This window comes from Manis javanica, chromosome 4 (assembly GCF_040802235.1).
Source record: "Manis javanica isolate MJ-LG chromosome 4, MJ_LKY, whole genome shotgun sequence".
Classification (NCBI taxonomy): Eukaryota; Metazoa; Chordata; class Mammalia; order Pholidota; family Manidae; genus Manis; species Manis javanica.
Window position 1 is genome coordinate 49,504,162 of NC_133159.1, and position 23,568 is coordinate 49,527,729.

At 39.6% G+C, this 23,568-nt stretch overlaps 1 protein-coding gene and 1 long non-coding RNA gene across 9 annotated transcripts in view; one reads left to right on the forward strand and one right to left on the reverse strand.

Annotated features, from left to right (window-relative positions):
- Positions 1 to 4,478, reverse strand: part of LOC108391468 (uncharacterized) — a 217,425-nt gene extending 212,947 nt beyond the window's left edge. For both annotated transcript variants that reach the window (XR_012130187.1, XR_012130186.1), the window contains exon 1: positions 4,114 to 4,478. This is a non-coding gene — a long non-coding RNA (uncharacterized lncRNA). The remainder of the gene's footprint in view (positions 1 to 4,113) is intronic.
- The window catches only part of NFIA (nuclear factor I A), a 542,941-nt gene continuing 520,527 nt past the window's right edge, over positions 1,155 to 23,568 (forward strand). For 2 of the 7 annotated variants that reach the window (XM_073234033.1, XM_073234032.1), the window contains exon 1: positions 1,158 to 1,655. In XM_073234033.1, the coding sequence (XP_073090134.1) occupies positions 1,560 to 1,655 (96 nt within the window). In that variant the 5' untranslated portion in view covers positions 1,158 to 1,559. Of the gene's footprint in view, positions 1,656 to 23,568 lie in introns of all 7 variants that reach the window. The other 5 variants (XM_073234026.1, XM_073234025.1, XM_073234028.1 and 2 more) reach the window with 5 other exon arrangements.

Below are 23,568 nucleotides of genomic sequence, written 5' to 3' on the forward strand. Positions count from 1 at the left end.
AGAAAAAAAATCGGCTGGATAGTTGGGCCGTACATGTACAACTTTTTAATGATCGCAATTCAACCACCCCAAAAAAGGCCATAGAAAGGTTCTCCCGTGCTCTAGAGTACCTGCATGGAAGGCTGTGTGTAGGGAACTCTAATGTCCCTGCTAAGTTCTTGGGGATCAAAGAATCACTTACATTCAGAATAAAAATGAGGATGTATTTGGTACACTGCTCTTACAAAAGTATTTCTGCAGTTCCTAATTTCACATGATTTGAAAGAATAACATATAACAAATACAGGGCATTCTCTCTACTTCTTCTTCCCTCTTACTCCTGAAGTAAAATGACTTGAAATTCAGCAGTTGCCTGGACTTCTTCTCACTTAGAAAAAAAAATCATTTCTACAGCCGTTCTTATTGGTAGGTCCATGCTGTGGTTTATTTTTTCCTGCTAAACAGAGTACGTGTGGTTTAAAACCCCTGTGAGGAAGATGGTTTGGTTATAGTAAGGAAATCAGATGTGATTTTCCCTGAATAAGGAAGCATTCATGTCAAGTTTAGCCTGAATTGTGTTAAACTGAATTGGTAATGACTGATCACTTTATTTACAGACTGGAAAAGCCCAGAATTAATTAAAAAAAAAAAAAGAAAGAGAAAGAAAAGGACACCAAAAAATAGAGAAAACTCCTAGCCTAGCCTAGGTTAGAACTTGTGAAATACCAGTAATACATTTCCTCACATAAAAAAACATCTAAATATAATGTCAGCCGAACCAAAAATCAAGGAATGTGAGTGCTGTCATCTCATGTTTATGTTCTCCCACAACCAAACTTAACTAACGAAATAATTTTTAAAAAATAAGGCAAGGAAGGAGAAATATTTCTTCCCAGAATTTTTTTTTTTAACTTCTTGGAAAACCTGTTCAGCTGTTCCCAGATTTGGTTGTAGACTGTTCGCTTTGCTTCCAGCAAGATGTGTAAGACAGGAAAAGTGAACTAAACATTTTTTTTTAATGCACAGCTCACGTTCTTGAGCAAAGTGGCTGTGAAAAACAGATACTGAATCAGACTTAAAGTCGAAGGAGGGGGGTAGGAAAAAAAAAGCCCAAAACATCGCATGATAGTCTCTAAGCAGTTCCATCTGTCAAGCAGAAATTTTAGGCTAATAGCCTGTGGCGATCTCCCTCCGCAGTCCACTACCTGCCTTTGTCCTATTAAATCTCTTTATTCTCCTTAAAAAAAAAAAAGAGGGGGGATTGGTTGTTGGAAGGAAAGGCAAAACCTTGCAGACCAAAATCATCTGAGTGATGAAGCCCTAATTTTAACCGCCTCTCTTTGATGTGTAGCAGTGGGCTCTTGTTTTTGAACAAGGAGAGAGAAGACAGTGCTAGGAGCAGACGACTTCTCATCTCCACTTCACCTTGCCACCGGGTCTGTGAGAGATTGGTTCATTGTCAAGGAGATTTTTTTTTTACCCATGATTCCATATGGTATGGACCGGACTACATGTTGCCCCACATGCCACTGCAAATGTTTTCTCAATTAGGTGTCTTATCTCCCGTGAGTTAGCATCAGATGAAGCTTGCTGACAGCGTAATGGCAGGGAAAGCTTCCGACGGCTCCATCAAATGGCAGCTCTGCTACGACATCTCGGCCAGAACTTGGTGGATGGTGAGTTGGCAGCCGGGGCTGCTTTTTTTTTTTTTTTTTTTCCCTTTTCTACTTTCCCTCCCTCTTTGACAAAATGTCCCAGACCTCACATTCATCAAATTCACATTTGATTTTTTTCACACTCTTCAGTGAGGCGGCCTCACACTGCTTCCTCTTGCCATCCTCTCTGCCACTCTGCGACTTGAGTTCCCAGAAATGCTTGCCCTGGTTTCCCATGGGGCAGGGTTTGGGAGTTGTGGGGTTTTTTCTGTTTTGTTTTGTTTTGTTTTTATTTTTTTTACAGAATATCAGAAGTTTTAAGGTGGAGGTGGGTATTTTAGCCAAGCCGGTCTTGGGGTAACAAAATGAAGCATTTGTCCTGGCCTTCAGGTTTTGCTCTCTGTCTCTCTAGCTTCACATCCCCTTTACTTTTGTTTTTAGGAGCTATGGGGTACATGGCTTTTCCTTGGCTGCGTATTTCTGAGGACCTGTGTTGGGCACTGGGGAGAAGCAAGCCCTGGGTGAATTCTGGTCCTTTCCCATTAACTGGACTGCCTGAAGTCACCTTTGAGAGAAGTCTGGGTCCCCACTCCATTTCCATTCGGGGACCCATAGCTCTGATCTAACTTTTCCCCATTTCTTTATGTCAGAGCAGGACGCTAGTCACTTAGGAAGTCTAGCTCTGAGTGAAAAAGACCCACACACCCTATCTTTTAATTATTCTGGGCACAAATAAAGTTTTAATAAAGTTCTACCATGCAGCCGCAGAATGAGTTAACTCACATGTCATGGTCAACCAGGCCAGACAACCTTTGACACCGTGGATCTATAAGAGGTAGAGTGAGTTGGGAGGATGCACAATAGCTTATTGTCACGGGAGAGGCAAGTCCTGTGAGGAAGAGAGTCCTCAAATCATTACTGCCCTCGTTAGGATGGTGTCCGTTAAGGATTAATTCGTTAGCAGTGCATTTCTAGTTTTCCGTAATTATTATTCTTGCGGCAAGCGTGAATTCTTCCAGGGAGTGAAAAAAATGTTTGCTGCCGGGACAATGAATGTATTATCCGTTCCTAACTGGACCGTGAACTTCAGCTCATTTCACATAGATATCAGTTTAAGAAAAAAAGAGAGAGAGAGAGTAGTGTTGAAGGGGGAGGCTGGCGAATGGAATTACAAGACGGGACATGGTCGGTTTCATTGTGCAATCGGCGGAAAGAGTTCTCCTTTTCCCTCCTTGGACCAATGGTGGTATCATTTTGGCAAGTTTTAGGAATTCTGAGGACTGAGAGGCTATTAAAAGTGAACTACCGCAGGATTCTATTCGGCTGCTTCTTGAAATGCAGTGTGTCCATCCTAAGGACTCTTGAGTTAAGGTGGTTGTGGGTATGTGTGTACATGTGTGTTTTAACTTGCAATTTCTTAACTAGACATTAGAAACTTGATCAGTGATTTCAGGACAATGTTACTTGCTGCTTTTGGTTAATTAAATTAGCAGTAGACTAGCCACTTAGATCCTGAACTTTTACTCAGGGCATTTATTTTCCCATTAGAGTTTCTGCCAGCAAGAACAAGGTTTACTTGTATGTTATGATGTTGCCTATTGCTCCACCTTATGCAGCTTGTTAAATACTAGAAATGAATATAATGATTGGTTTAGCTATTATTTTCTAAGCTAAGTTGTAAGCTTTAAAAAAGACTGCACTGATGTCATATTCTGGGTGACATTCTACTTCCTACATTTCAAGAGTTCGTAGATTTTATAGACTGTTACTTTTTATGGCAAATTGTGTCATCTTTTTTTTTTCTTGCAAAGATCACCAAATGCTCCTCTTTTTTTAACTTGGAAAACTGTCATTTATTTTTTGTAAAGTTTACTTGGAAGTTGCTTTTCATTTAAAATTATTTTACAGATGTTTTACTGCCGGGAAGATAAAATATAAAGTGGTGGAAATATTTAGCAATGCAGTTGACTAAAAATAAACATTGCTGTAAGCTCACAGGCTGCTGTTTAGGCTGCATACTATGGGAAGTTTCTCTCAACTTCATTGCTTCTAGATCTTAGCTTTGTAAAGGGGTGAGAAATCACAGTGCTCTTTAAAGAAGTTATAGAAGTTACCATCGAGAAAACAAAATTGATTTTTTTATTTCCTTCAAAGGTGACGGCATACCACAGCATTTTAGATCTGCCAGTTTCAAATGATTTGAATGTAAATTTCCTATTATTGATGGGAAACTGAGGCCTTTGATGAAAAGGGAAAGGATTAATTAAAATAAGACAAATTTCACATTTTCCCTTTGCTCTTCTCTTTCCTTGAATAGCATTTGCTTGCTCTCCGTCCATACCCCTGCCCCACTACCCCAAACACTTTTCCCCAACTAAAAAGAAAATTTACACACGCCTCTGGCTGATAGGCTTCTTTAACCAAAGGACAGTACAAGATCTGAGTTTCACACTAAAGGCAAATAAAGCTTTAAAATTACCTCATGCGTCATCTGGCTGCACAGACTCCAGGCTGCATAGTGGGAACCTCCGGCTTGGTCCTGCCAGCATACAAAGGCAACTCAGTGAATGCCCCCTCCGCCCGTGGAGGCTCGGCCTCAGCTGCCAGCACCGGGATATGCAATTTTGCTTTTTAATGAATCGTAAACAATTTGTATGGCAAATGAGTTTGTTTGTTTTAGTTTGGGGGCATATGTTGGACCAGGTTGTAGACAGCCATTACCTACTCCAAAATTGTAGGTGAGAATGGATAGAGCCCCAGATCGTTTTTATTTTTGCAAATAATAAAGACCCACTACAATGAAACTGGTTAATAAAAGACTGAAACTAGCAACCTCTCTCCTCTTTCCCCTCTTTCCCTCTCTATCCCCACCCCCTCTCATAAAGCATCCAGCTTACAGTAGGATTTCAACTGCACTTTTTGATAACTAACTGGAGTCAGTCAGTAGATTAAATTAAGTGGGTTTTGTTTAAGTATAAAATTCAGCTTTGTCTTTAAAAGGCTACTTTTGTTTAACAGTTGTTTTCAAATGTGAAATATTCCAAAGGGCCTTCTCTATTTTCTATCATTTTTTTTGGTTGAAGTTGTCATCTTGAAAGTCATAGGATATAAGCAATGTTAAATACACTTTTGATATCAAAATGGAGTGGGAAAGGGACTTGATATCCCAAAGTCAAATGAAAACTTTCATTCCAACCTAAGGAGTTGTAAACAGCTTAGGAGCTACCAAGCGGCCAGGGCACAAGCATGTACATTTTAACAGTAATTACCTTTGGCGCTGCCACTTATGAGAAATCTTTTGATATCTGAGCCACTTCTCTAATGCTTTAATCATGCAAATCAAGAAATAGATATTACATATCAACTTAATCTAGCTATTCTGTGACATCTCTATTTGAAACCTTTAGGCATATAAAACTAAAGAAACCCCTCGTGAAATTTTCCTCCACTCCAAATGAAAGGGAAGCACCCTGGATGCATGTATATGCTTCAAAATATAATTCTGTCTGGTGGAATTATCTCCATTCCACCCACATTGCATTAAAATGAAGGCAAAATAAACATTCTCCTCTTCTTAATGACAAGATTTACTGATGACAAGATATTATGGGACTATTTTTATGTGAATTACAAAGTACACTGTTTTGCTTCTGTGATCTAATTTTAAAAGTTCATAATGACTATGAACTGTAGGCTATTAAATCATCCTGCCAGCACCACCCCCCCTCACTCCATGCTAGTTTCCCAAACACTTATTTTGGAAGCATTCACTTTGGAAATTGCCATATAATTTTTCAATCAAGAAATACCCATCACTTAATCTAAATATTTACAACTCCAACTTTGCATATCAGGAAAACACTTGGGCAGGAAGGATATGCTATGGCTTATAATGTAAATGCTTTTTTTTTTAAGTCCACACTGTATATGAATTAACAAGGTATTTTTGTGAAATACTGTCTTACTGTGTTCAACTATTCGAAAAAAACTCTCAACTCTAACCTGCTCCCCAAATGATTGACAGCCCTAACTGCTGCAGACAAAAACTAGGAACTCATATTTCATGCAAACCTTTTGTTGTTATTTGCTTGGATTCACATCTTAAGTTGTATTTACCATTTCAATTTTTAAGATGTTCATTCTCAACTGAAAAACTTTTGTTAATGATTATCTTGAATATTCCGTTGAAGACATTGACTAATGAAGATTTTTATATGCATTTGCACTAGCTCTTTCATGAGAATGATTAAAACAACACAAAAATCACTACAGAAGCTATAAATGAAAAGAATCAAAATAAGGGGAGTTCAGTAAATAACAAATCGTGTCACATTCTTGAAATTCAGTATATTCCCAAAAGAAAGTCCCCATGATAAATATATTTATACATATTCTATTTTAAACTTTTACACACTCTACCTGTGCTTTTTAGATGCACAATTGTCTTATTTTTATCCACCATTAAAAATATGCATGACCATATGAATTTCTAAGAACATGCATTAACTTCAAAGGTTTCCGTACATTTCAAATATCATTTTCTCACAGTATTAAAAACTATCGATTGCAAGCAAAATCTGAATGAAACAATGTTTTTTTTCCCATATACATTAAGCAGTTGTCCTTATCATTTTCTTTTGGGTTAGGCTATTCAACATCTTTTAAATTACTATTTACTATACTTAGGGAGAAGCAAATACCCTAAACTATGTTACTACTTTCTTTCTTTAAATCAAATTATGTTTCAAATGTACTTCATTCAGAAATGTGATTGGTTACTTAAGCTAGCCTATGTACTTCTATTATCTTTTTAAAAATCTTGATTTCCTGTTATTATGCTCATATTTCTCCTGTGAACTTTAGACAGTAAAATAAATGCCTGTCCTTACTTATTTTCTAGTTGATTTTCCTTCACCTGCCCTGAATATTGTCAGGAATGTTTCTGATTTAAAACCCAAAGAATCAGGGGCTGATTAGAAGACAGGAAATTGGAGGATTAAACTGTCTGGTTGAACTTCCTTTACTTATCAGCACTCAGTAACTCATGCTGGATTACAAACTCAACAGGACAATTTTTATAATGTCTTTTTCCTTCTGGATGTTTACATATACACAGTGCATGTGTGGGAGTGTGTGTGTGTATACATGTGCATACTATGTGTCTGTGTGTGCATTCATGAGTATGAAGAGAAAAGAACCAGCAGCTGGTAGTTATAAGTAGATGCTTTTAAGTGGGATAGTTTTAAACCAAAGGGGCTTATACTATGGGCATGAAAGGTCACTCAAAGACTGTAATCCCAGGATATTCTTGAAACTTTCTTATTGAAACAGTTCTGTGAAACCAAGCAAACAAGAAAATACTATAAGGGAGAAGGCAAGATGGAGTGTTCTGGAAATGAGAAATAAATGGCGATAGCCTTTACACAGTCCATCCCTCCTCAGCTCTGCTTGGAATTGGAAACGCTCATGTTTTTGAGTGACTAAAGATGCCCCATAAGGCGTGAGAGAGTAAATCCAAGAGATTTCCAATGCCATTTTGAGATTCCCTTGGCACCAACCGAGAAAGGAATCTTTCTTATTGTGACAGCAGGTTTGAATGTTCCAGGTGAGCACATATTGCAAAATGCGTGCTTGGCAAGGAATGAAATAGTAAATCAGGACAAGAGGGTAAGGATTCATCTCATACCATTCGATTACTTGAAACTGAAAATAAATAGTAAAAACAAACCACTGTCCTAGAGTTTTACCACATCATATGTATTGGCAGAGCTCTGTTCTGGAAACCATGCTGAGAATTATTTTTCCTGACCTCAATCTGCTCACCTATCTTGCCCTCAATCAGTTTTTGTTGATTTGGCTTAAGAGAGCTCTACAATAATGTGTAACAGTTTTCCTGCTTCTAACTGAAATGGTGAGTTCTGCTGAGAAAGTGAGAAGATAAGGAAAAGTGGAGTGTGTGATCTGGCAAAGAGTTGGTTAGACTCTAGAGTTAGCTACTAGATCTGGGAGTCTAAATTCAGGAGCTCATTCTGGTAGTCTGTTATTCACCAAACACATGTGAGACCCTCTGAAGTCCAGAGGACAGATCATCAGCTGCTGCTTCTGCCAGCTGCCGTTATTCAAGTTTTAAAAGCTCTAGGAAGCCAACCTCTCTGTACGTAACTGAGTATTTCATCCTAGCAGCTAACACTGATCGAGCACAAACTATCTGCTAGAATCTATACTAGGTCCTTTGCTTTTTTTTTTTTTTCACTTAGTCCTCACCATAAACCTATGAAGTAAGCATCATTGTCCCACTTTACTACAAGGGAACCAAGGCTTAGAAAAGGTAACATATTGCCCACAGGTGTGCGCATACCTAGAATGAGCTGCTTAGACTGCAGTGTCCACTGGCTTAATTTTGGCCAAACTTGCTGGTTCTTTTAGTTCTAGAATTCAATGATACTCAGAACTTCACAGGATTAGGATTTTCCCATTCATACAATGGTATTGTGAGGGCACAAGTCTGTTTGCTAAGAAAACAGAGACAGAAAAATCACACTGGATCAAAGCAAGATAGGACACTGGTGTTATGACACCCAATCCTTGCTCTGAAAGAGTTATGCAAAACAAATTATTATTACACAACAGAAATGTTTTGTATTATCACTGAGTGAAGAAACTCATGAGAGACATGACAGAGTCTGGTGCAAAGGATGTCCCTAGCAGTATTAAAATACACCTTTTCATCAGAAGATGGATGGTTAAGGGAAACCCAAAGTGCTTAAGTTCTTGCTGAATATTAGGGACACTTCTTTCCTGTAAGTAATTAAATCTTTATCTACAAATATTTCACTTGTAGTTTTCAATGGAACATACCATTTTTAAAAGGTCATCCTTTCTAAGAAAGGTTCCTGCTCTCTCTCTCTCTCTCTCTCTCTCTCTCTCTCTCTCTCTCCCCACCTCTCCCTCTACCTCTCTCTCTCTCAGCAGAAATGTCCATATTATTGCTATTTAATATTTTTCACCATCGTAGGAATTACTAACTAAAGGTTTCTTCCAACATAGTGTCCTGTAAGAGAAGACACAATGCAGGATATATATTGCCTAATGGCAATGATCTTAATACACTCACTACAAGTAAACATCTATTTTCCAGACAACTGCTGACTAAAAACAGTAGGTCTCAGCCAGAGCTCTTTAATGGTGCCACATGTTGGGCAGATTTTTTATTCCTCATAATCCAAGCTCCTTTTGTGATCCTTGATGCACACACACTATTGTCCCACTGACTGTTTTGAAATGAATGGTAATTGGGAATATGACCAAGTCAGAGGTGGGGATGCATAATTCCAGACAGAGCAGCCCTCCACAGTGTCATGTGTATGGGGGAGGCACAGGGGAGAGCTGGCACTTGTAAGCTGAATCAGACACTCAATAAATGTGACCTCAGCAGATACCACATTATGTGCACTATCTTCTCCCATGACCTAGGGGCAGACAAAGCATGGGCCCATCTTGAAAATGAGAACACTCCCTTCCCAGGATGGTCCCACCTGCTTTCCCATCCTCAGATATTCCACATCTACCATCTCCCTCCCAGATGTATGACTTAGTTCTGCTAATGAAATGCTTTGCACTGGATCAGCTCTCTTCAAATGTTGAAAAGATAAACATTGTGGGCTAAATAATTGATTTCATCTATTCATTTAAGAATTTATTTAAATCATCACCAATTGTTTTGTTGTGTTTTACTTTAAGAGAAAAGTGATAAACAACCTGATAGTAGGTGCTACAATCTGTACTCCCTCCTAGTCAATAGAAGGGAATCCTTGAGCACTTGTAGTATATTGTCCAACGCTGGGGTCCAAGTGTCTACAATATTATTGGTAGAAGTGCATAAGACAGGAAAAAATGCAAAGAAATGAAGGGGAAAGATTACTGTAGAAGGGGCTGATGTAATTTCTCAACTGAGAAGTCAAGAAATAGCACAGCTTAGCACAAGGGGCCACATACACAGTATGTTCAGACCAGGCAGGTCAGCCAAGTGTGAGACAATGAGGATATAAAAACACTTAGTGGGAAGTGGTGGGGCCTGTGATGAACTGGAGAGTGATACCTATTTACCACTGAACAACGGTGAAAACAAAACTGTAGTAATCAAACAAAACACATCTGCTACCCAGGGCCTAAAGCTAGTGAGCATATAGCATCGATCAGAAGATATAGTGGGATTCCAGCATCAAACTGTTCCATTCCCCAAAAACCAAGGCACTTAAATGCAACTACCCCGGGAAAGGGGCCACGTCGACCCAAACCACAGAGGCATCGCCACAGGTTCATCTGTCCACGTCTGAGCCTTTCCTCCCGGCAGGCTTTTGTGGGTGGGAGATGGGAGGCAGAGGACCTGGTATCTAAAAAGGGAAAGGGGCCCTCAAGGGGAAAGACAGCAGCAGAAAGGGAAGCTGGGAGGTCCTGGGGGACGTGGTGAGGACGCAGAGAAGGGGTCTTGGTGGAGGCAGAGACCTGCCTTGCTGAGCCTCAGCTGCCCACCGCAGTCCCCCTCCTCTAGCCAGATTTCTCAAAGGGGCTTTGGCATCCGTAGGGCCTTGCGGGCTTTGAGTTCCACAAAGGGATTCTACACTAGCACACAGGCTGGTGTTCATGCCCGTTTTCTTCATCCTGCGAATTTTACCCTCCTGCCAGGCCCAGGCCTTCTCTGTGAAGCCTTCCTAGGTCCCCACTTCCGGCCCCACAGCCCTTTACTCATAGTAATCCAACACTGGTTCGATTACACTGTGCTTTTTCTGTTTACTCTCCAACCCCTCTATGGTGCTTGTTCCTTAAGAATAAAGTCAAGGTTTTACACTTCTTTACATCTCCAGTGTCTAGCCTGGCAACTACCCTAAAAAAGTGGTTTCGTGCAGCTCAGCTGGAGAAGTGGGAGCATGGGAGCACTTAGGGTCTGTGGGTCTTCCCTGCTCTGCTTCCCCTGAGCGTGAGCTTCCAGGCTCCTGAGATCAGTCAGCAGACTGCTGCCCTGCCGTGTATTTGTGAGATCTTTGACCACCGCGTGTCGACCACTCGCTGTGTGTGGGCACTGGCCCTACCAAGCGCTCTGCACACAGGTGAGCTAATCCTCAAAACACCCCTGGGGGACCAACATACATCATTATCTCCCCTCCACCGATGAGGAAACCAAGCAAAGGTGCGGAAGCCAGTCAGTAGTTTGAGAAGCTCTAAAGCTGTGCTTTCGCTCCCACACTGTAACGGCACCAGCATGCCTGGCTCTGTCACACTCGGACCCAGGCTCCCAAAAAGACTATGACAATTAAGTGCAGGCAAAGTTTCACTCCATTTTACTAGAGCCCCAGAGCCTAAACTTCCCCCAAAGTCTAAATCATCACGAAGCCTGCATCCAGAACTAGGGCCTCTCGTGATCTTTCTACTAAATACCCACGGTGGTTAACCACAGGGCATGGCATTGTTTAATTAAAAGCAAGTAACCCTCCCAGTCCCACCCAGAAAGGATTACAGGAGATTTTCATTGTTTTTCTTTCTGCTCTAATGTACATTTTTTTTTCATTTTGCTACAATGAACATATATTATTTATTTATAAAAATGGTATTCAACAAAATCATCACTGAACATATTATCAGTCGAGTTATCATTGATCTCAGGAAGCAGCAGTTGCACAAGCTGCAAACACACATGGATGTCGTGAGGGCTTGAGCTTTGACAATGAGCATATTTTCAAAGCTGAGTGATGGCCATTTCCTTCATTAAATTCTGCCCTTAGCTGCTGGTTTTAACCTTCCCCTCCCTACAATGGCCCATGCAGGTTCTTCGCAGTGCCCAATGCAGCAAAGCCATCAAAAACACAAAGTTCACATTCAGGCAGACTTGAGCGAGTCCTGCTGTGTGACCATGGACAGTGACTGGAAACATTTTGAATGGGTCTCATGAAATGTGCATATTGAAATATAATCCTCATAGTGCTACTGTGAAAATTAAATGAAACTGCACATTGCAAAAGCCAGAAACCTGGGCGGTACTCTAACACCTTCCCCTTGTTTACTCCCCATACCTAATTCAAAATAAATGCTGTGGAAATCATTTCCTAAAGAATTCCTAAATCCATCAACCTTTTGTCATCTCTACCACACTCCCCCAACCCAAGCTACCATCTTGTCCAGCCCTCATTTCTGCAGTAGCCTCCTAACTGGTCTCACTGCATCCATCTTCAATCCCTGCAATTTATGCTTCACACCTAAGGCTAAAGGATCTTCTCAAACACAAGTAATCTATCATTTCAATGGATTAACCTTTCTCTTAGATAAAGAGAAAATCCTTAATGAGGCCTGCATATTGTGCCTCTTTCAGCCTGTCTGGGAACATTCTTCTCCCTAAACATACTCAAGCTGGTTAACCTTAGTTTTAGTTCCTCAACATCCCCAAAATCTCAGATCCCACATACATTCTTCTCCTTTCCCTAGAATACATTCCTCTCTTGTAGTTAACACTTCCCTATCCACCATTTTTAATAAAAAGTGGCTCTGTCAGAAGCTTTCCCTGTCCCCAGACTAGGTCAGAGAACCCTACTGACAGACTTTCAGAGCACTCCGGACTTTCCTGCAGGGTGCTTAGTTAGCCCTGTTTATAGTTGCAAACGTGTGTGATTATTTGATTACTTTCTGTTTCTCCCTAAAGACCATAAGCTCCATGAAAAGAATGTTTTGTTCATCTGTGTTTTCCTGCATCCAGAACAGTGCCTGGCACATAGTAGGTGGCAAGGTAATACTTACTAATTCAATGAGCAAATGGAAAGTACAGTGCCTGCCATAGAAAACAAGGAGATAGTGGTCATTATTATCAAAATTAATATTTTCTACATACAGAAAGGTATTTATAAGTGGATAACATCTCCTTTATACGTCCTTTAAAGGAAACTCACTTCTCCCTAGTAAAAGAAGAGAAGTAGAGACTTAAATTAAGAGCTAAGACCCTCAACCTGGGTTTGAATTCTCCTCCGTCATGTACTAGGAGTGACTCTTGGCCATGTGGTTTCACATCTTTGACTTGACTGTTGAGGGTTCAATGAGCTAATGCCATTGATGTGATTAGCATGGTGCTTGGAATACAGTAAATATTCAGCAAATAGTTTATTATTACTGTCACTCTTCTAATCCTAAATCTTCCTCTATTAATCTCTATGGCCTTTTAATCCCCCTAATCCTCTGGTTGTCAGGTTCATCATCTTTAAAATAATACTATCATCCTCACTGGTTTACAGGGCCATTTTGAGAATCAAATAAGTCAGCAAGTGGAAAAGCTTATCTGAAAATTATGAAGTGTAGTAGTTGTGTAAGCCATCATTAGTGACAACGCTAAGAAACCCAGGCTCTCAAGAAACATATCAAACCAAAATTCGCATGGCTTTTTCTCTATCTCCTCTTCAGGGTGGACCTTACGGAGAGAATCAGAGTGTGGTTCAACACACGTACTCAACAGTGGCTTCAAGTAGTTAATAATTGGAGGTACCTGCATGAGTGTGTAAATGGAGAGGAAATTAGTATAGTTTAATCAGACATTCTACTGTAGTTGAAGTTAATAATATTTACCAATGTTAATATTCTTAGTCTTGATAAATGTACCGTGATGTTAACATTAGGCAAAGCTTAGTTATGGGTATGTTGGGAGCTCTGTAGTATCTCTGTAACTCTTTATAAGCCTACAATTATTTTTAAATAAGTTTTAAAAGTTAAAAAATGCTAGCCACTATATACTGGAAACTACAAAATATCACTGAAAAATTAAACGATACAAAAATATATGGGCCAATATGGCATGTTCATAAAAAGAAAAACAACAACAGACATTCTAGGATGAGAATGCCTATATGGAATCCTTCCTCAGTAACTTCCATTCAGTATGACCCCAGGCAGATTCCCTGATCTGTTCATCTGTAAAGTGGGACAAATCATGGTGCCACAAAAGACTGTAATTGCTTCTGTTGTCATCGTCATCATCATCTTTATCACTTTAGCTGTTACTTTGTAGGAGTTCAATATTGAGGGGCCTAGGAAGCTATATAGCAAGTCGGTTAAGGAATATCTAAGAGATTCATTCCTCCAAGATGGTATATTTGTATTTAAGATCAGAGAAGTTGCTCACCTAATGTCTTGGTTTAACTTGCCCTGTCACCTCAGTTTGGGCAAGGGCCATGTGGCTAAGATACCTTCTAGAAACAGAATTTATCAAAGAACATCCCACTAACAAGAGCCTCATTCCATGCCATGTAAGTCACACATTTTGTGACATAATTTCATCCAAGCAAATGTACTCCTTTCTCAAGATATAAATTCCACTTCCTGAGACAATTAGTCAGAGGTCTGTAGGAGAATTCTTGTGTCATTTAAATTCATGCTGAATTATATGTATGCTTTCTACATATATCTTGGAATTGTCATATGTTCAACTCAGCTTGACAGCCTTTACTGAACAGTTTTCTTGGAATATCAGTGACCTCTCACACCCATGGGAGATAGAACCATAGCCCGGGTACAACTAACTCATGAGTTTATCTGTTATTGCAGGCCAAATGAAAAATAATAACAGTACCTCCTTATTCAAGAAAACTGTTAAGAAACTAAAAGAGTATATTCAATAATAATATTAAAAATATTAATGATAGATAATATGCATTGAGCACACCCATGTGCCAGGCCCCCTATCAATACTTTACTTGCCTTTTATTACTTTGTTCCCACAAAACCCTATGAAATATTTCAATTTTATAGATCAGAAGCTGAGATGTTAAGTAATTTACCTAAAGTTGGTTCAAAAAGCCAGTAAGTGACTGATTCAAGATTTGAACTCTGGTCCAAAACACCTAGCTATACTGACTAATATTAAGTGCTGTTATATTAAGGTTTGATGTTTAAAATTTACATTAGTTATTAATCATATTATTATTTTTCAACATGGAAAATTACAACCACAAAGCTATCATTGGGATCCAGGGCTCAAAGTTACATCACCAAAACCTTCTGGAAAGTGTAATAATTAAGTCCCTTTAGGCACCTTCTCAGTGCTGAGTCAATGGAAAGATTGGAAACCTCTGGTTCAAAAGGGCTTCTAATTAAGAGTCCCTAAGGGAACCTTTTCCAATGTTCCAAAACTTAAGTTACCAAAGAAGACAAGACTTCTTAAAAATACTGACAATTCAAAGTACTAAGAATTGACCCACTGACCATTCATTCTGATAGGAAATTCCACTAACTATATGTCCATGATATTGAAAAGAAATGTACAATTGGTGGCCCAGGACTGCTATGACACTTTATCTCTGAAATAGGAAGGATGATCTTTCATCACTTCTACACTGTGTTTCTACTAATTTAAAAACACAGATTCTCCAACATGTGGAAATCACCATTCCTGTTCTGCCACTAATATTTCTATACTCATTCAGATAAAGCAACTAACCACAAAACAACTGAGTAGTGGTGGGAGGGAAGCTGGAGATGACACTGTGCATCCACTGAAGTGCAGTCCCACAAGTAAAACCCAAAAGGCAGGGAGAAGAAATAAAGTCATGGTGTCCTTGCATGCCGGGAATTGTAGTTTTATGCACTCTTTCTGCTCTGATAATAGGGAGTCAGACATTAGGATAAGAGAAAATTCTTATCTCAGACTATCAGAATAGCAAGATGCTACTGACACTGGAAATCAGGCCAGGACATCAATCTAATATATAAATACAGATCTGGGAAGAGGATTTTACCAGAACCCAATGGGAGAGCAAGGGGGGACCAGGAGCAATCTACATACCTTCCATGAAAGAAAAACAAATCCACATAGTTGTCTCTGCCACTTGAAGATGAGTAAATAAAAAGAACATAGAAAAATAGAAACCATTAAATGCTGCTAAAGAAGAGTAAATAGAGACTCAGAGGAAGACAACACCTGAAAATCCTAAAGTATAGAGAGAGTAAGAAAAAAAACAGAAAAATTTCTATTCTCTGAAACAAGAGTAGAAAGCTTTTAGAAAGAAATACATGATGAAATAAAAACCAGAAGATAAATTGTAAATGAGATTGACAAAATAAGGTTGTAATTCAAGACAAGTAGCAGTATGAAATCTGCCCCAGAGCAGAAGTGGCACTGCAAATCTATGCAGTGACTTCAAAGTCATACTTTCCATCACTCTGCTAGAGACACACAGATTATATGAACTGTAAAGCTCACGGGACAGAGAATGACACCCGTCCTAGAAACTGAAGATCCAATTCAAGGATTACAAAGGTGTTTCCCAAGGAAACAAAACAGTTGAACGGAAGCAATCAAAGACATGACAGGAAAAAAATAACAACTTTCTGAACTAGAGGGGGAAGAAAAGAAAAGGGAATATGCGTAAGACATCCATTAACTGAGCCAAGTTTACTCTTTTCCAAGCAAAGATCACTGAGGGATCCACAGGAAGCTCAGCCCACTGTTCGGAAAGGAGAGACAAGGTTATCTACATAACTGGAGAGGAAAGAAGTAAAAATTCACAAAATGCCTTATCTCACATAGAAGAGATCCTAAAATTCTATGTAATTGTTGACTCTGATAATTAGAAAAATAAAAACCAAAGTCTGGCCTTTGGAAATTGAAAGTTAAGTTGAAAAGAGGGTATATACCTTCTCAATTACTAAGGAAACAAACAATAAACACAACATTCCATATATGCAAATCCCCAAGCAGAAGAAACAGCAAAAAATCAAAAAGAAAATAAATTGCATGGAACAGAATGACAGATGTTACACCACAAAGCCGTATATATGACGGTAAATATAAGCAGTTAAATCCCATTATCAGGAAATAAATATACTCAGACTAGAGTAAAAAAGTTAAATCCAAGTATCTGCTGCCTCCAAGAGACATGCCTAAAACAAAAGCGTTCACATTAAAAATAAAAGTAAGGACAAAAAGTCATTAAATAGAATAAAATTAAAAATAGGAGAGACTATTAATTTCTGGCAAAGTAGGTTTCAAGGCAAAAGTAATTAAATAGGGAAACATAGCTTGCTTACATCACTTATGTTTATAAACTGAATAATAGCAACTGAAGCTAATGTACTGATAATCCCTTTATGCAGCAGTTAACCTAATATCAAATGATATAAAGCAAAAGTGGTTAGAAAACTGAGGAGAAACTGACAAGCACTCAGTTTGTATATGTAATCAAAATGTAGATTTGTCCATGGTTTGTAGTTCAATTAGACAAGCCAGAAATAATGATATGGGGAATTTAAATACATATAATTAATAATATTAAGGCTACTAGATAGTGTTGACCTGTACAAACACAGAATATACCATCTTTAAAAGCATTCATAAAACCTCTATGAAAATATATTATGTCATGCAAGTCATGGACGCATGAACACACACATCAATAAATTTCAAAAATGGAAATCCCACAAGCTTTCTCTTTTGGCCTCATGCAACAAAGCTAGAAAATCTTAACAAGGAATAGTTAACGTCATATTCAACAGAAAAACAAGTATTCCCATTAAAATTAGTAACAATGTAAGGATGCCCAGAATAATCCTTATTGTTTAATGTTGTCCTGGAAATTCTGACCAACTCATAAGCTATGAAACAGAAATACAAAGTATAATTAATGAAGGAAGACAAAAGTGGTGTTATTTTCAGGTGACCTGATCAAATGCTTAGAAAATTCAAAAAGACTAAATGAAAAACAATTGAAATTTATAAGAAAGATTACTGAAGTAATGGCCACAGATTAATTGTATACAACAATGGCCAGTAAAAGACATAATGGAAAATGACTCCATTCCCAACAGTAACACAAACAAAATCATAAAACACTTAGAAATAACCCCAACAAGTAGTATGCACAACCTAAAGGAGCTAACTATAAATCATTACTAAGAAGATTTTAATAAGTATATCCCCAGTGTGGGGCTATCACACGCTATGTCCTAAACATTACAAATAAAACAGTTTTCTCCCAGATTAATATATAGGCTCCCTACTATTCATGTCAAAACCTTAAGGTATTTCACTAATTTGTTTTTGTTTTATTGCTTTGATCATTGTATTGCTGGGGCTTGTTAGAATTTAAATATCAGAAAATAAACTGTTTTACTTCAAAATTCTACCTAAACATAAGGAATGAAGATTACAATCCTCTTCTTTAGAATAAGGTATTATACCAAGTGTCAAGAATAACATTATAGCCAAATAAAATGTACTAGGTTTCTAACATAGAAGAGCCTTTGCTCACCAGGAGTAGCGCCCCCTGGGAGGCATATGAAGAAACTAAGGCCTCAGAGTAAGTCCAGCGTCATAGCCAACCTTCTCAGGACCTACTGGCTTCGTTGGTATTTGAATTATATTCATTGGAATTTAATTTTTTCTTTCTTCTATGGATGATTTCATTGAGATGCAAAGAGATTTAGTAACTTACCAAATGTACACAGATAATGAATAAGAGATATAGATGGATTTCCCTCAAGCTGGAGAAGCTGCAGGCCCTGCTAACCCAGCAGCTGTTGCCCACTCTGAAGAGCCCCTGGGGGCCTCTGCTGCCACACCTCCCACTGAACGTGAGCTCAGCACTGGAACATTGACTTCGCACACCACCTCCCCCAGAGTCCAAGCTAGGTTTCAGATCAGGTTAGCCCTGTAGCTGGAGCTGGATTAGGTCAGGATGTGGGAGGGGAGGGTTGAGGTTTGGGTCTCACGTGGTTCTAGGCTTGGCTCTTGAGTAAGTATAAGAATGGGAAAGAGTTAAAAGAAAGTTCAGTGTGCAGAACACTTCCCAGAATAAGTGACAATTAGTGCTGAATTTTGAAGGTTGATCAAGTTATGTGATTTGCCTTGGTGGTAGAGGCCATGACTCAGAGGAAAAGCAACAAGCCAAAGCTCCAGATAATGCAAACAGATTGGTGTCTTGAAGGGGCCTTTGTTCAGTGTGGCCAGCATGAGGCATGTTCAGGGCATGACAGGCCTGCAAGAAGTGTGTTTGTGGCATGGGAAGATGTTCTGTAAGTGATGAGGAATCGTGCCAAAATTTTAAACAGGACAGTGATATGATGAGAGTCACATTGTTAACAGTTGCCCTGGTAGCTGTGTGGAATTGGATGGGAAGGAACTGAGACATGTGGGCACAGAGGCCAGCTGAGCATGCCACATACCCTCTCTGATGGGCCTAATGTCCAGGTACATTTCCCACTCACTCCTCTGCACAGCCACACCAGCCTCCTTGTTGTTCTGCCATCAGACAATAACACACACTGCCTCAGGGCCTTTGCACTTGCCTTTACTGCTGCCTGGAATATTTTTCTTCCAGATATCCAGAGTGTGTGTGTTTCCTTAATTCTTTGAGGTGCCTGTTCAGATGTCACCTGACAGGTGCCTTCCCTGACCACTCTGGCCAGATCACTTATTGTATATACATGAACCTTATTCCTTACCAGTTTTATTTTTCTCCCTTGCGTTTTTCACCATTCATTTAGTGTCTGTCTATCCCTACTAAAATAGAAGCTTTGGGAAGTCAGGAGCATATGTTTCCTTCATTGCTAGATCTCCTGTATCTAGAAAAGTGCCTGGCACATAGTAGATGCTTAATAAATACTTGTAGAATAAGTGAATTTAGTGAATGATTTTGATATGCCAGGTACCTTCTAGTTGGAGACATGGAGAAGAGAACAGATCATTACAGTGCAGTGCAGTAACTGGAATGAGAGAGGTTTGCATGGGATGATAAAAAGAAATAAAAAACCGGGTCTGGGGACTATCAGAGAACACTTTAAGAAGTGGATCTGAGCTGAGTCTTAAAGCACAAATAGAAATCCACCAGACAGCAGTGGGAACAGGTCAGAGAAGTAAACAGAACCTGTAGAAGCATCAAGATGAAATAAGAGTGGAAAGAGAATCCAGTGTGATCCATCCAATACAATTAGAGCAAGAGTTGAAGGGCTTAGTAAGAGATGAGCTGGTGGGGTAGGTGGAGGGTAGAGAACACCAAGGAAATGCTTCCTTTTCAATTGGCATTCATGAGTAGTAGTTTATCTTGTAAGTTTCTGTGCTCTATCCACTTGTACTGCTCAAAGTCTTTAAATCAACCAACCGATTATAAGGTCTCTAAGGAGGGTGCTGTGAAAAAGAAATGAAGAGTTGAGTTTATTTTTTAAGTGAACATCCTTCCCCACCCACCTGTCCCACCCATAAATGTATTAGCTTTGAAAGTTGAACCTGTAAAATGTTGACTTTTATAAAAAGAAGGGCACACTCTATGTTTGGAAAAGGTTCAGTGTGGAGAATTTTAATATTATTTATAGACCTTTTGCCTTTCCTGAGCCAAATTGTTCCCTTTGATTAATCCTCTAAGTACTTCTCAATATCTACAAAAATATCTCAATCCATCAGTATTTTGGGAGAAGAGTTGGTCTACTTGATTTTATTTTCTAGTTAGCTAAGAGTTAACCCAAAGACTCTTTGGGCTTCCATTCTGGAAACTAAGATTCCTTGTTAAATATAATAGCATACATTTCTGCCTCAATAGGGCATTAGGCTGAATCTTCATTTAATGCCTGGGGATTTGCAGAGCTCATGGTCACTGTAAGTTTATGACTTTAGCCTCAGAGTCAGGAGGACTTTGATTTATTGAGCACTATACTATGTGCCAGTCACTGACCTGAAATTTTCAAACATACTGACCTACACACTTTTTTAAATGTAGGTATTGTTAACCCCATTCTCCAGACAAAAGAACTGAGGCTTCAAAGAGTGAATAAATTGCCCCATGTCACAAACTCCCCCAAGTGTCGTCCCAAACCCCATGGTCTTTCCTTTGAACCTAAACTGGTGGAGAAAAACCCTGTAGAAGTGGTTCTAAAATAGGGCATCATCAGCACATGTGGGAGCTGAGGATTTCCCTCAACACGTGCTCATGGCCCCAGATTCAGATGAGGATGGGGGGCGGTGGCAAGAAGATAGGCTTTGAAACATCTGCCTAGTTAACTTTGATATACCATGTAACATTTTTGAGAAAAACACTGATTTCAATTTTTGTTCTTATGGTTTCTTATTCTTCTATTACAATAATCAAAAAGCAAGGGGAAAATGCACATTTCACTTAATTTAGTTCAGAATAGTCAGGTGTTATTTTGCTCCTGAATGAATTCTCTTGGTACAACAGGTCCTGGGGATTAAATGGAGGCTGCAGTGGGCTAACTTGAAATAAGATTCACAAATAGGAATTCAAGCTCACATAGTCTCTGTACAAACTTATAAGATTTGAACTCACTCATCTACTCAGACTGCTGGTACAACTCCTCCCTGCCCTACTATGCTGTATTTTACATGCTGTGGTACAGTAGCAGACGTAGCAGTCATTCGTTTTTTCCTTCCTTCATTTATTCATATGTCGTATGTGGTGTGTTTTGATATTAGTGACTCAGAACTCCATATCACCGCATCATTCTCCTTCCTAAACACTTTTTGTTCCTCTCCTTTACCATCGTCCACATGGACTGGAGGCTTGTGCCACAGCTTCCCTATGGATCAGAGTTCTGAGGAGTTTAAGGTGCTCAAAACTTCCCCTCCTGAAAATAGGGGCAGTTACTCTATTTGACCTATTTGCCTGCCTACCTCTTTCCCTTTGAGTCCATGACAGAGAAAACTAAATAAGATGCCATTTTATCTTACTCACATTCTTTTCTCAATCATCACACATAGGTGGGACAGGCCGTCACTTACTATAGTCTGAGGTGCAGACTCCAAATCCTTTCTACTGAAAACTATCACATGGCTAAAATGCCACCTGTGGGGAGCATGTCCCTCACCATATGAGTGACTTTGTTCTCTGAATCATCAGCCTTCTTTCTTGGGTCTCAGTGGAGTCCCAGGGTTGACTGAGCAAATGTAGTGCTTAGGTTGGCTCACTCACCCCCCACGCACCCACTGGGACAGGAGAGAGAATACCACCAGAAATAGGGAGAAGCAATTGGAAAACAGAGGCAGAGGCTCCAAAACCACCCATTTCACTTCTCAAAGACCCACCCACTGATTCTCTTATCTTACCTCCAAAGCACTTTTAATATCACAGAATATTGTTCCTGTCCCCCAGTTCCTGGTAGCATAGATAACCAGGTACATGGATAACCAGCCAGACTTTTTTTGAAATTATATTCTGCAAAACACTAATTCCTTATTACCTGGAGAACAAAAAAAAATGTGGTTCGGTCGGTTAGGAGTATGTGTGACCAGTTGGAGTTAAGCCTTTCTGTTGACTACTGAATTTCATAGTGTCTTGAATGTACTATTTTGTTTTATGATTCTCCAAGAACAATTTCATAGGCAACATTTCTCAGTCTTGCTGTGTGACCTTGGGCAAGTTACTTTAGATGAGGCTCCAAAATTAGGTTAGATTAGATCACCTTGGTGGTACCTTCTCTCTTCCATCCCTAAGAATCTGTGACATCTTTCACTGAAACAAAGGTTTCTCCTAGAAATATTACCCATCACTTTTCACCATTATCTAACAAAATCCTTCCCAGCCCCCGGTGTTACCATGGCACATCAGGTCAGGATGGAAACTGTCCAATGGCAAAGCTTCAGAGAGAAACTTTATAATCACTTCCACCCAGATTAGGGCAGGAGTGGGGGACTGCTTGGGACCATTATCAATTGTAATAACTATACAAACTGCAGCTTTTTTTGTTCCTTTCCATCCTTACCACTTTAGCGTTGATCTTTATCTGAAATTACAAACGTTTTTTTCTATGACAATTTGCTTCTACCCAGCACATCTGGTATCTGGCCAGAAACTGTAAATTGATGCTCCCCACTCTAGTGTCTGACTTGGGAAGAGGAATGGGGGGATGGGGAGGAGCATGGGAACTGTGGCTTCAGAGACAGACGCTGCTGAGACATTTAAAATGCACGCTCCCCTAATAGGAAACAGAACAGACTGTGCTAGAGAGAAAGGGAATAAGAGAAGCAGCTCACCGTGCATGGGGGGTTGGGGGGTAGGGAGTGCCCAGCTACCGAAGGCTCAGGACCCAGCAGGCAGGCCTGGAAGGATGGAATAGGAGTGGGATTGCCTGATAAGATAACAATAGAAAAACCATGTGATAAAGAGTCTGGCCTGAAGCAGCTAGTCTAGAAGGCATGCAAGGAATCACCTGACAGGGACATGAAAGGGTGACAGAAGCCAGGCGACCAGAGAGCTCGGTATGAGAGGAGGGGTTGTGAGGTGCAGGGTGGCATGGAGGGATCTGATAGGAGCTCTGTTACCTTGCCAGCTTCCAATCAGGATGTACATCTTTTACTTAAGGGGAAACCACTGAGGCATTCAGCCCACCAAGCTAGTGGCTGGTTGGCTAAGATGTATTTAACCTTACAGGTGGACAGATTTTCCAGAAGGAATTTGGCATGGAAAAACTGCTATTTGTATCAAGGTGCTATTACAAAGAAAGAAATCAGAAAGCATTCTAGCCCCCACAATAGAATCTTAAGGAATTAACTGAAAGTTTTCCATTCATTCATTGAGTTATTCAATATGAACTTACAGAAACCCTATTATGTTCTAAGTTGGAGTGAAAAGGCCACGTACTGAGGACACAATGACAAACAAGACACAGGCTCTGGTCTTAAGGAATTTTTAGCCATATCCCCAGGACTGGACAAAATTTCTGTCTTGCCTCCTCCTCGGGTTTATTGTGAGGATATTTGTGGCTGTCATGGATATGTGAAAGCAGTGCTATAAAATGTTGAAAACAATACAAACAGGAAGAGATTAGTATCATTACCCATGTGATTTCAAATCCTAATACTTTAGGTCTAAAGTAAACAAAACTCAGTTCTTTGCTCTGGATTTTTAAATTCTCTTGATTCTGAAACAATCATGCTAGGTACCACTTACCATGAAAGGAG